The 13,384-nt window shown below is 44.6% G+C and overlaps 1 protein-coding gene across 4 annotated transcripts in view; it reads left to right on the top strand.

The window, feature by feature from the left end:
• The window catches only part of ITPK1 (inositol-tetrakisphosphate 1-kinase), a 145,413-nt gene that overhangs the window by 122,223 nt on the left and 9,806 nt on the right, over nucleotides 1-13,384 (top strand). For all 4 annotated transcript variants that reach the window (XM_048070357.2, XM_048070359.2, XM_066998281.1 and 1 more), the window contains 4 exons: nucleotides 109-149; nucleotides 4,913-5,078; nucleotides 7,088-7,155; nucleotides 8,620-8,782. In XM_048070357.2, the coding sequence (XP_047926314.2) occupies nucleotides 109-149; nucleotides 4,913-5,078; nucleotides 7,088-7,155; nucleotides 8,620-8,782 (438 nt within the window). The remainder of the gene's footprint in view (nucleotides 1-108; nucleotides 150-4,912; nucleotides 5,079-7,087; nucleotides 7,156-8,619; nucleotides 8,783-13,384) is intronic.

The raw sequence follows: 13,384 nt of genomic DNA, 5'->3' as shown, positions 1-13,384 counted from the left end.
CTTGGTCTGGTGAATCCAATGTTTGTAGGAGTGGGTGGGAATGAATTTGTAAAGGTTTTGTGTGTCCTGTCTCAGTGGTGCATTTTTTTTTCTTTTATCTTTATCCAGTTTGTAAAACCAGAGTGGCTCATGGAACCAACTCTCATGAGGTGAGTTAAAAAAACATTGCAGTGTTATCCCCCTGCTTCCACTTCCCTCACGGTGGTTTGTCTGGTGCTCTCTGATCCTGTAGTAGGCAGAATGAAGGCTATGCCCAAACCATTCTCCTTCCCCCTCCTCTCCCTTGGATTTAATAACAGCATTATTTTTTCAAATTTATCTGAATTGTAGCTAAATCTGACTTTAACCTCTTGATATAAAAGTTCTTACTAGCAGTTTCAAGCTTCCATCGTCTAGTTTTCTTCCTTCTAGCAGTTTGGAGCCTCCAGTCAAGCTCCGTCTGCAAGGTGTCTCCTTCATCAGCCTTTCTTTTGGTGGGAAGTTACACTAAGGGGTGCATGTTTCCACCCTACGATATTTCCGTCCAACATGTATATGATAGTGATAAGAAATGGCTTTGTGCTGCAGATGAAGCAGAGGTGTGAGTGAGGGCAGGCTGGTTCCTCTCCTCGTGGGGAAGGGAGCAGTGAGTAGTGGCTGTTTCCAGGCATGTTCAGTTGTAATAACGTGGTTGGAGCTGTGGGAAGAACAGAGCTGGTAGAATTATCTGCTTTCCCTTATGCCCGTAAGGCAATTGCAGTTAAAATGGTTCTGTATTCCTGGAAGGAGCGCATTCTCCGTGAGCTTAGCTTCCTCTAAATTTAGGCGAGCCGAGTCCTGATTTAATTCTTTTCCATTTGTGCTTCCTGCCTTCCTGCGTACCACAGCTCAGTTTTGAGAATCCTGTCCTCCCTGCTGGCTCTAAGAATGCCTGGCTTCCTTTGTTAGCAGCATGGTAATCGTTCCAGGTTTCCCAGCTGCTCCTGAAATGTGCAGTATGCTGCTGCAGCATCTCTGAAGACTGAAGGCCCTGAAGTGAAATGTCAGTCTAGATTAACAGAATGCCTACAGCTGAAATTTTGAATGGCCAGCACTTACTTTTAAAAATGCAGCTAGATTTTTCATTCATACCTTAGCGTGGATCATTTTACAAGCGTGACAGACAGTCCTGTTAGTTTGCTGGAGCAGCTGCTATAAATTTTTGCGGAGAGCAAAAGTGGATCGTTAATGAATTTAAAACCCTGGGTTCTCTGCTGATTTTTCTGTGTAGTTTTCTGTGTTGTTTTTCTGTCTCTGCATCTGCACCCTGATATGTGTGAAGCTTTCAGGGACTTCCATCTCCCTGGTGAATATTTCCTCGCTGTTCCTTTATACAGTGCAGACATACCACGGCCTTCTGCTAGAATTCCATTTTCTGAGCAAAAATTAGGCTAAAATATAGTTGTAGGCTGCACTTTATCACAGGAACGTATAACTAGAGCTTACGAGAGTCCCCTGAAAAAAAGCCTGAAGTTTTGCATGGTGCTTTACATATTTAGTAGTTGTAGTCACTTTTGGAGTTGCTGTGTTCTCAGGAGTGATCCGTAAGTGTATTTATGATCAGAGAGGATCTGTCGTATAAATGCTGTTTTGTGGACAGTAATGACAAGGGGAGCACAGGATAAATAGTCTGCTTACAGTAGAGTCTGTCTAAAAGATGGACCAGAGGCCTAGGAGCAAGAAATTGTTGCCTGTTTTATTAATGGCTTCTCCTTTGCCTTTTGGTAAATTGCTTAATTTTCTGTAGAGAGATTCCCACTGCAAAGCTGACACTGAAACTAGAACCCAGCCTGGCCAGAGACCTGCTTTTCTTCCTAAGATGCCTGTTCAGAAAGATCCAGTACTGGCTAACAGGGACAGCTGGAGGCGTAGGCTTCGGTTTGGGCTTGGTGCCAGCTTTGGCCGGCAGACGTCACATCTTGCTGCGAAGGCACAGGCTAGCAAACCAAGGTGCTGGTAGTCAGTCTTCTGGTGGTGTCCCACAGCTCCATGTGGCCTCTGCACTCCGAGTCGCATCAGCCAGCGCAGCGCTTGAGCCCTGCTTTGCCAGCACCGTTTGTTAGAGTTGAGCAGAGATGGTTCCTAAAGGTTCTTCTGCCCGTTTGCCAGTAGGTCAGAATACAACTGCCCTTTGGGAACCTGCTGTGAGACATCACTGGGACCCATAACCTGAAGAAACACATCCAGAATGGCTCTTCTTGTAAATGTGGAGCAGACAGGAATGAAAAGGCAGGGAATCACTGTGTTTTTTCAGACTGAATTCCTTCAGGACATTGTCAGTAATATTTCTTGGTGCCAAATGTTTGTTTTGCCTTCAAAAGAACTCAGCATCTATAATGAGGAACGCCATTTGGAAATTATGATATAAAGTATTGTTCCCATGTTACTGCCAGAGACAGCAGGTCTGTGCTAGATGACAAAGAGCAAGTGCACCCTGCAAGCAAATTCTTGGAGCTGTATTCATGCATGCTAAAAATCATGAGACATCACAGTGAACCAGCATAACGCTGCACCATGGGAATTGGATGGGTTGTGTGCTAGTCCATCGGGCAGTCAGCACAGAGCTCTGCAGAAGAAAGGTTTCACATGGTTTTCCACTGGGTCAGTTCTGTACTGAGCAGATAAATATTTGGGGTTTCCACACCTGCAAAAAAAGGGTGATAAGTACCTGCTTGCCTTTTGAAGCAGTGGCTTGCGGGAGTTAATTAACTAATATTTGCAGAGAGGACTTGAAGGTTAGGACCGATATAGTTTATACCAGTGTGACAATGTAGCTATTACAAAATGAACAGTCTGTGCACAAGGAGGAAAAGCACAGTGGTTCTTGCCACCAGTGACAAACAAATGAGTTACGATGTTATGGCTGTGAATTATCTTGTTGGACAATTCTGCTGGTTAGAGTGGGCTTCTTGCACAGGTTATCGCCACTCACACATTCAGTCTGTGTGTCAAACGGGTAGCACAAGGTATAACAGAGACAGAGTGAGAATATCAGCTGCACGTACTCATTGAATGCACACACTGACTTGAGCTCAGAAAATGCTAATCTACTGAGTCATTGTGCATGCTTGCAGACAATTATGTGATCCTAAGTGGTCTACCAGATAAGGAGGAAAACAGAATAATAAATAGTCAGGTAGAGATAAAAATGTGCTTAGACTGTTAACTATAATGTGTAGTCACTACATCACTTACCATGGCTATAGTTTTGAACAACAAAGCTGCTGTATTTACTATTTTTATTACAGGAGCAAAGGTGTTAGCAAGAACTCAGTCTGACAGTACACTGTACAGCAAATGAGCAGCTGATCTTACATGTTATAAAGTATGAGTGAGAGAGCACAAAGTGGAAGAGTTTCTTTGTAAAATCCTTCCAGTGACTCTGACTTCACTAAGATGCAGCTGATCTCAGAAGGCACGAAAACTGACAGGAAGCATATGGAGAGATAACTCATCTGTACTGTGCTGAGGCAGGAAGCTCCAATTTTATTCTGTATCTTGCTGTGGAGTCATTGTGGGACACACAGGAATTCTCTTAGCCTCTCTGGACTGTCTTACATCCCAAATAAAATACTAGGCTCAAGGAGGCCAGTGAGAAAATACTGACACAGATGAGGAAAAACTCGTTTTCAGAGTTCAGGAATATTTCTGGCAAGTGTTGGGTGTCCTGTACTGAATGAGGTAGGTGCAGGCACAAAAAAAATGAAGGTTAACTGTTGTCTTGACAGCTCCTCAGTGGGGGAAGGTGCTCTAACCAAAGCACCTCTACCTTTGGGAGGCAGTTTTGCTCAGAAGAAAGGAAGATAAATGTTACGTCAGATTCTCTGGCCGTGGATAGTCCTTACTCACACTGACCTGACTGTCAAAACTCCCTTCTGCCTCTGTGGATAACAAGGCCCGGTGTCACTGGAATGATGAGAGGTCCATGTTCAGATAACTAGAGCACAGCTATCTTAGGGTTTGGAGGATTGAGAACAAACCCAAGTTTATCCTCGCTGCTGTTGAGGGGCACCCGCGTATAAAGTAACTTCATCAGCTTGTGCTGCCAGTCCTTGCATCGGTGTCATGGCTACATTTGAACTCCAACAACAAACCTGCAAGACAGGGCACCGTGTTCATGATAATTTAATGTGCATGTAAGCATGCAATGGATCTATGCAAAGAGCAGTGTAACGTGCTGAAGATATGCTGGCTTGTACTCCTCTGCAACTACCAGCATCGCTTTGGTTGTTTGAGGCAGCTGGTGTTCATCATTAAGGCCCTATAAATGACTTCCTTTTTGGCATATTTTTTCCAGTCCCTTCGAGGGGACTATACATTTGGAATAATGAGGTGAAACCAAGCCAAGAAAATCATTGGCCCAGCATTTGCTACTAGTAAGAACTGCTAGATGCTGGAAAAAGTTCTCTGACAATGTGGGTGAAATCTTGTTGCTTAGGATGCTGCAAGTGGACTGTACCAAACCACAGGAAATACTGCTGCAGAGAAGAACTTGTATTGTTAGTATACAGACCTGCTCATTTGCACTTCTTTTGTTCTTGTGATATAAGCTTGTGTCTGATGAAGGCTTTGTTGGCAGTACTGGTCAAATGTTTTACCATTTCTGTTCTTCTAAAAACCTGCAAGTGCAGTAGCGTCCTAACCAGAAGTGGGTAAACGAAATTTCAGAGAGCTGAGAAAAAAAAATTCACTGAAAGTGAAAGCTACTCGGCCAGTTGTGCCTGGAGAGTTATGTGTCAGTGAAATGAAGTGTAGTGAAATAGTACTAGCTGCTGAGAAGGGATTCACCCTTGGTCAATATATATCCACCAGTAGATGTTCCCCCTCGCTGCTCGTTGGCAAGTGTGAAGCTATTGAAAGGCTTGTGCACAACTCTGCGTGTGTGTGTTTTCAGATGGCGATCATCTTCAACCAGGAGGGCCTGAAGGCTGTCCGCCCCCCTTGTGTCATTCAGAGCTTCATCAATCACAACGCTGTGCTGTATAAAGTGTTTGTGGTCGGGGAATCCTACACCGTGGTGAAGAGACCGTCTTTGAAAAACTTCTCTGCTGGAATCTCAGGTACGTTGTGCCAATTTGAAATGAAATGTCGGTTCTTACAGCCTTGGTAACGACCTTCTCAAAAAAAAAACCTTTGAAAAGGCTGCTGAAATGAAGGCACCTGGTTATTATATACCATATTACCTCTTCTGTATTATTTCACTAGGAAAGGAGATAACTCATGGGCTCTGGAATATATGTGAATGACATTCATATAGTAAATATTTATGTAATAGTAACCTGAGTCTTACCTGTTAGAAACAGTGTTTTATGTCATGTGGAAGGGGGGAGACAGAGAAATTCTCTAATTTCACAGTAAGTTCATGTCATTTGTTCCGGAGTTTGTTTATAAATGTGCTTTGGAGAGAATTTCCTGGATTCTATCCCTTCAGAACTTCCTTTCCCTATTTTTACCTTGATTATTTATGTGTGTTTAAAGATCACTTGTGCTTTCCCCTAAATGAGCCTGTCTGTACATGTGAGGCCCAGTGTTGTAAACCCTAGTGGAAAGCTTCCTTTGGTGTGTGGGTACCAGCTGTGTTGGAGGGCAGGAGGAACGGACTTGTCAGTAAAGACAGTGACCCTCCTATAGGTCACTAAACAGCAGTCACAAAAAAGCTCCTTTCCCTTGAAGAGCCTGAGAACTACATCTTCTGTGGGACGTCACAAGCAAGGAGGGATTAGTGGGGCATGAACATTAGTGGAGCATGACCAGGCACGGCCCTTTTGGAGCAGCTGAGTGTCCTTTTTGGGTTGCGCCACTCTGAGCATACACAAGCTGTGAAGGTGCTTGGTGCTCCCTGGAGCTCCCAGGGCGTGGAGTCCTGTACAAATCCAGCAGGTGGTGGAGGGAGGGGAAGGTAGCAAGCTGAAGGAAATGAACGAACAAGTGCCGGTGTCTTGTCACTTTGTGTTTCTGCTGATCGTAATGTGTCAGTGTGTGCTCACCGTTGCATTCGGCACACGAGCACATACTTGGTTAGTTTATGTGGGGTTCGGTAGGATCCTGGTAAAAGGCCTTGTCTGCAGCTGTGTGTGGCGTTTTAGGCATGCTGAGTGTCCTGACCGAATGAAGTAGGTCTGGATCTGTGCTCACATCAAATACCATGACAGTTGGTCTCTACTTTTGCAGGAAGAGAACATGTTAAGGCATCTTTCTAAAAATAGCTTTGCTAATGTCTCAGCAGTTAGTGTCAGACTTTAAAGTTGTCTGGAAGCCCACACAAAAAGAAGTTTTGTGGGCAGATTAGGATAAGTGTCTGGCTTACCCATATCACTGGGGGTCCCAAGGGGGCTGAGCTACAGGTACCTGACGAAGCAGGACCAATGATGAGGCAGATCCGGTGGCTCTGAGGCACTCCCAGGAGCTGACCGTCTGAAAGCATAGGGCCTTTCTAGACAGGAGGAGAGGCAAGAAGAGTATGTGGTGGTGGTGTTAGAAACCTCCAGGGCAGATGGAGTGGAGAGGGAGGTGCTGGTGCAATTCTCCTCATGGTTTCCACCGTGGTACGTTAGTGGCTTTGGTCATCTCAGGGTGTCTCCTGCATTCCTAAGGTGCTTCCAAAAGGAGGTCAGGTCCAGACCATAAAATTTCCTGCCTTCTTCCACAGCAAAAGTGCCCTCACTGTAAACTGGCTGCTATCAGTCAGCTGCCTGCAGTGACAGCAGCTTTTCTCTTCTGTTGCATGCCTTCCCATATGAACAGTCCTGTTGAATGTATCAAATTAGTAGAAATTTAACTCCATTATTAATTACGTGGAGGAATCAAAACTGGTTTGTGTTAACTCCCTATAGTTCTGCTTATCTGTGAGCTGAGGTCTGGAAGCCATGGTTGACCCGGGCCGTGGTTTGCTGCCTTTGCTCACAGCCAAGTAGTATGAGCGGTCTTGCAGGTGGATGGTGCAGGGGACTGACCAGTATTGATCAAGTCTGGATTCCCTGGGCTGCAGTGCCATCTACTGTTCCTTGCACTAATCCTTGGGAAATTAAAATCCACTATAAAGTTATTTACAACCTTCTTTTAATTCCAGACAGAGAATCGATATTTTTCAACAGCCACAATGTCTCAAAGCCAGAATCATCATCTGTCTTAACAGCAGTAAGTACACTTGATCTTTTTTGTTCTGTCACGGCTGAAAAACTATCTAGTCCTTTCTTATCAAAGCATCAGTAGCTAGCAACTCTCCTTCACAAGTTGTCTGCTTCTGTGTTGCAGGCTGAGGTCTGTTTGGTACAACGAACCAGCATGACTGTGTGTCCCTCTGGTATTCCTTACCGAGCTCTGGTGAGGAAGCACTGATACAGGCCTGTCTGCTGCTCACCAGGCTTAAACTCCCCAAATCTAATCTAGACAAAGGGAAGAGGAAGCTTCTGAATACAAATATCTGCCCTTTTCCTGTCCAGAGAGCTTCATAAGCATAAATCAGCCTTTTAGGACTCAGTTCTGTGAGGAAAGACAAATGGTGAAAATTCACACAGAGAAATTGCATTGGGCACGACCACAGAGGGACAGACAGTAATCGGCTGCAGTGCAAGCTTTGCTGAGCTGCAACCAGAGGACCATTTCAGGGGGTCTTCTGAGTCCCACAGTGCAAGCAGATGCCGTGCTTTAATGCTTGCATTACCAGTCCTTGTAATGAGTTTTGTATGTATGAATCCAAACAAGGCCTAAGGTACTCAACTGCTGTGAAAGTCGCTTTGCAGGACTGGGTCCTTTAAATCTCTGAGTCTCCAGATTCTTTTCTGTTTCACAAGCTCTATTTGGGAGTAGTTTTGATAGTAGCGATGATTAAATTTGTGCGAATGACTGATGGGCATGTTAAATTTTAAAGCTGTAATTTTGCTAGTCATAAATCCTTCTGTAGGTTGGTTAATCTACTTTTAAACTTACAGAGAATATACCCTCTTGTCATAAACATACTTACTCCATACGTGCTTCTGTAGGCATACGTATACTTTTGCTGCATAAAGTCTTGTTTAAAACATGAAGAAATGACATCTTCCAGTCATAAGTAACCTGAGTTATTCTTAATAATAAATGTCTATGGAATAACTTAGAGTTGAAAACTCACATGAAAGATATCCCCTTTGAATTAGCTGCTGCCTTGAAGATACCAGCTGGGTTGTTCTGTATGGGTCAGATGAAACTAGCAGAAGGAGTCTGTCTTATCAGTCCTTCAACATGGGCCTTAATCTACGTTGAAATAACAGATTGATATCCAGAGCATTTGCAGCACAGGGTTAAACTGGTCAGCTGTTTTTGTTTTCTAAGGTAAAGATGTAGTACTTAAAATAGTGATTCTCCATTGATTCCTATGCTGACATGTTGTTCAAGGAACCGCACTGATATGAAATAAAGAGCTAGGTACTTTAGAGAAGGTGAACTTCTGATACACGTAGGATTCCGAATTACAAAATAAGTTTCTCTTTGTTTCTTTCTGTTTCATGCCACCGGTTCTCTGCAATTAGATTTGGTGGAAATATACCTGGAAAATGAAATTTGATCTTTCCACTGAGAAGACTGTTTCAGAGTCACTTAGTAATGTGTCTTTTTCCACTATAGCTGGATAAAATCGAAGGAGTATTTGAGCGGCCAAATGACGACGTCATCCGGGAAATCTCCAAGGCACTGCGGCAAGCTCTGGGAGTTTCCCTCTTTGGAATTGATATCATCATTAACAATCAGACCGGGCAGCATGCAGTCATTGATATAAATGCATTCCCAGGTGAGAAAGGCCTTTCCACTCCTGCTTTGCAGAAGCCATGCAGTGTGTGCTTAGTGTGAAGTTTTGCTGCTGGTGTCTCACATCATTGCTTTCCAGGTGGGGAAAGGGAGAGCAGCATGCAAAATTATCCTGAGATCAGACACTGTTTAATCTAGCAAGGGCAAAACCCTAATCTAGATGTGGAACAGGCTACTGAAATATTAGCTTTTAGGAGATACAATCAAAGTTAGTGGCCAGCTGTAACTTGACTTTCATGCTCTTCCCTGGAGTTGCCCAGGAACTGGAACATGGACTGTGTGCTGGGACCTGACCTTTCTAGCCCTGTCTCTCATTCTGAAGATGAAGAGAGGAATAATACATTCTATTTTAAGAGAGCTTCTGAGATTATTTTTCTCCAGACTCTGAGCCATTAAAAGTATTGAGGAGGTGGAAGCAGCAAACTGTTCCCTAGAAAATTTCTTCCTGTGCAAATTGATTCCCCATGAAAACACTTTTTGTACACAAAAGCAGTACCAGGAATCTGAGGAAGATGATAAAATTGCAGATTCACAGGAGCTGCTATAAAGGTTGAAATATCCTTGCATGTTATCATAGGTGAATCCTGGAGTGAAACAATAGAATACACCTTGTGAAAATGGGTAAATTTGTCCTCCACTTTGTTAGCGCAATATATGTCTTGGAAACAGCTAAACAAGCTCCTTTACCACTGGAATTGTTAGAAGGAGTTATAAGTGTGTATAATAGGAGACAATAATGCTCTGTCACTTGTGCTGGATTCCTGTCTATCACAGGAAAAGATTATCTCATCTCATCTACTGGTGTTTTGCATGGGATTTTTCTCTTTGGGAATCTTGTATCATTACCTGAATAGTCTTGTTTGTTTCCAGAGATACAGGCAGACTCTTACATAGTTTAAGCTGTCCCTGAAGACTGGATTTTCATTATGGCTGAGGTATCTTTACATCTAGAAGCCCTGCCCTGATCCACCAGTCCAAGTCATCAGTCCCAGTGTTGCCCTGTTGTGCCTTGCCCTTCTGTCTCTGCAGTGACTGGCTTCCTTTTAAACCTCCAGCCCTGCTATTCTAAGGTCACTTTGCTGCTTGGTTCTACCATATGGTGTTGATGCAGTCTGCAAATCTATGAAAATAGTCTTCTGTCAAGAGCAGCAAAACAACCTAAATTAGGTGTCAGATGGAGCCAAATCTGTTTTATGAATGGGTGTATATTTCAGACAGGGTATTGAAGGCAGCGATGTAAGACATCCCTCTGCAATCCTGAATTTTGCATTCCTATTCTGCAGTCTGTTGATGGGGTAACTTTTTATTTGCGAGTATTGTTCTGGATTTGGTACTTTGCACAGACTGAACTTCACCTTTTCATGAAATATTGAAAAGCCCAGACTGGGGGACAGCTAGTGGCAAACTTAACTGTTTAAAGAGGAGTCATGTTTCCTTGTAGTGCTCATGCTCTGCTGTACTTCTGCCTTAAGGCAATAGTTTTTGATATTCAACCCAAGTCCTGCATTTCAGTCTGCACAATAATTGGACCTTGAAGAGACGTCAGCTTATCAGAGTCCTTTCAAGATACTTGAGAGCACAGGAAAGCTTCTTGTGGACAGTTCTACATCATGTCTCACACAGGATTTTTATTTGTGTGTGTGGTAAACGTGAGTAGTGAAGGTAGCTACTGGCTTTATCACCACAGAGTAGGGTGTTAGAGACCATTTGGAGAAAGTCCAGAGGATAGCAGCAGGGACCAGACATGTGGAAGAGAGAAGGCTGGGTGTAGACAAAACTGTCTTCAAATCTGTAGAAGATAGCAGAACTGAGAGATTAGGTGCTTTTAAGGGCTGCTGACATCAGAGAAGAAGTAACGGAGTAAAATACAACAGAGAAGAAAATCTACATCTCAACATGGAATATCCTGCTGCTCAAAAGCACGTTCAGGCCAGGCAGATGCATTTCCCTCCAGGGGCCGGTTTGATTTGAGGATGAGCAGCTTCAAGGACTGACTTCATCAATGAAGTCAGCACCTTGTAAATGAGAAGCTGAAATGCAGCCCTGCTCAAAAGAGTCCCTGATGGGCTGTGTCAGCAGTGGGGTCACACTGTTCCTGGCTCACTGCAGTCCTAGGAAGGGCCTTTCCCTCGTTCCTCCTCCTCAGGTCATCCTGTCCTGCAAGAATTGCAGAAGAGCTGAATTGGAGGCAAGTTAGACCCACTGGGGACCTGATACATTACAATGCACCACAGCATTTTGGGAAGGGAGAGGAAAAGGTGCCCTTTCAGGAGCATTCAAAGCCTCTTTCATGGAGCTCAAGCTACAGCATGGGCCAGGCCTGACCAAAGCCATGTCCAGCTGCCCAGAGGCTTGGCTTCCTTGTCTGCTGTCTTTTAACAGGTTTGAAGCTCCTTTGAATCTGCCAATCCATGGATGTCATCTTGAAATTAATTTAACATTAGAATTTAGAGCAGATGTGTCCTGGTTTCGGCTGAGGTAGAGTTAATTTTCTTCCCAGTAGCTGGTATGGTGCTGTGTTTTGGACTTAGGATGGGAATAATGCTGATAACACACCCATGTTTTAGGTGTTGCAATGCAGTGCTTACATTAAGTCAGGGACTTTTCAGCTTCTCACACGGCCCTGCCAGCGAGGAGGCTGGGGGTGCACGAGGAGCTGGGAGGGGACACAGCGAGGACAGCTGGCCCCAACTGGCCAAAGGGGTGTCCCATGCCACATGAGGACGTGCTGAGCAATAAAACTGGGGGGCCGCTGCACCCCAGTTGCACATTGCATCACTTGCTTGGTATATTCTTTTGTCATTAATGTTTTTTCCCTTCCTTTTCTGTCTTATTGAACTGTCTTTGTCTCTACCCATGAATTTTACCTTTTTTGTGATTCTCTCCCCCATCCCACTGCGGAGGGGGAGGAGGGAGCAAGCAAGTGGCTCTGTGGTGCTTAGCTGCCTGCCACACAACAAGATGTACCCGTAGGAGGATGTTATTTGTTATCTGCTTCATTTAGCACCAGCTACGCCTCAAAAAGATTTTAAAGATAAATGCCCAAAAGGGCTATTGTGTCTGCTGTTCTGTAGGAAACCGCCGGGGCTATATTTAGCTGTGGTTACCAGCTGAGATATTTCACTGCAGGCCTAGGCACGTAGCGCGTGCATTTTGTGTTGGCCTGACCTCAGGTAACTGAGAGAAGAGGCTCCATGGGGCCCGCTGCCGTGTCGCAGCGGCTGGGGATCCGTTGGGGCTCTCACCGAGCCCGAGCAGCTGCCCGTCACCAGGACGTGTGAACCTCTGGCTCTGTGCGCTGATATTTGGTAGCTGGAAGCGTCACATCTGGAGGTGTGCGGCCTGTGTGTGGGCATGCTGCTGCCAGTGCAGGCCCTGAGCTCTCCAGTTCTCTCTGCCCCAGAGAAGATGCAGAAAACCAGAGCAGGCGCCAGGCCGAGGAAGGTCTGTTCCAGTCAGGTGTGTAGCATCTCCAGCACTAGCTTAAAAGTGCTCACAGACATTTCTTGACTCTGCAGAGCTCAGAAGTACAGGATACCTGTTTTCAAATGCGTTTGCTGGGTGGACCTCCTTCCTATCCATGCTCTGCCAGAGGACTCTGGAGGCTGTTTTCATCATAGCAAAATTCAGCCCTGCCTTTTTGAAAGATCTGCTGCAGCAGCCAGTGAAGAGAGTGAGGCAATAATGAGAGTTTGCAGCCTTCCCCATATCGTGGCTCAAGAGTTGAGACACCCTGGTCCTCTTCCTCCCTTTCCTGCATTTTTTTAACTGTGTGAACTTTTTTCTCAGTGACCAAGCAGGATTATTTGGGCCTTTCCATCCAGTGTGCAGTGGGCCCCCACAGAGGAAGCTTGCCTGAAATGTATAGCCTCCTTACACTGTAGCATCTGCTGCTTTCAGGACTGGATAACTAGCCACCTTATTCCCAGTAAATATTTAATGCAACTTCTTTGTGAGTTTGCCGTGTGCCCTCAAACAAGGCTGGCTTGTTTTCACTGAGCAGACGTGAAACACTCTAGGGTACTGTGGGTCTCCTCGCTGAATATTAAAGCTGTTACTATGGAGATGGCTTATTCCCAGGGAGCTGGAAGCACTCTGAGTAGATTTGAAGGCTAATCCCATGGCTTTTACATAAGCAAGAAAGCGTAACAAGCACCTCTGTCAAAAGAGGTGGAGATCTTGTTCTGGCTCCCCTGGCCGACCATGAGAGCCCTGGTTGTCCCTGATGGATGGGTTATAGCAGGGGAAACTGGGAAACTTGAAGTTTTTAAATGGACGATTTGTTTGGGGAATTTCTTTAAGGGTCTTTGAGAAAGGAGCTGTTGTCACACAAACCACTAGCAATACAAGACCTGTTACAAAGTACCTAGGAGAATTACAGTCAAGTCCAGTAAAATCCAAAGCAATGTAGCAGCTTAAATAAGAGTTAATTGGTTAATGTATGAGTTATAAATACGCCATAAAACCACATTTATCTCAAGGTTAAGTTATCCTCTTACCTTGTGTTTTTCAGGAAGTTGGTTTATTACTGCCAAAGGAATTTGGCTTTTACAGGAGAAGGGAGATTAAAGCTGAATTATTTATG

The sequence above is a fragment of the Anser cygnoides genome, chromosome 5, assembly GCF_040182565.1.
Source record: "Anser cygnoides isolate HZ-2024a breed goose chromosome 5, Taihu_goose_T2T_genome, whole genome shotgun sequence".
In the NCBI taxonomy this organism is placed as follows: domain Eukaryota; kingdom Metazoa; phylum Chordata; class Aves; order Anseriformes; family Anatidae; genus Anser; species Anser cygnoides.
Note: the sequence above shows the minus strand (reverse complement) of the source record. Positions and strands in the feature narration are given on the sequence as shown.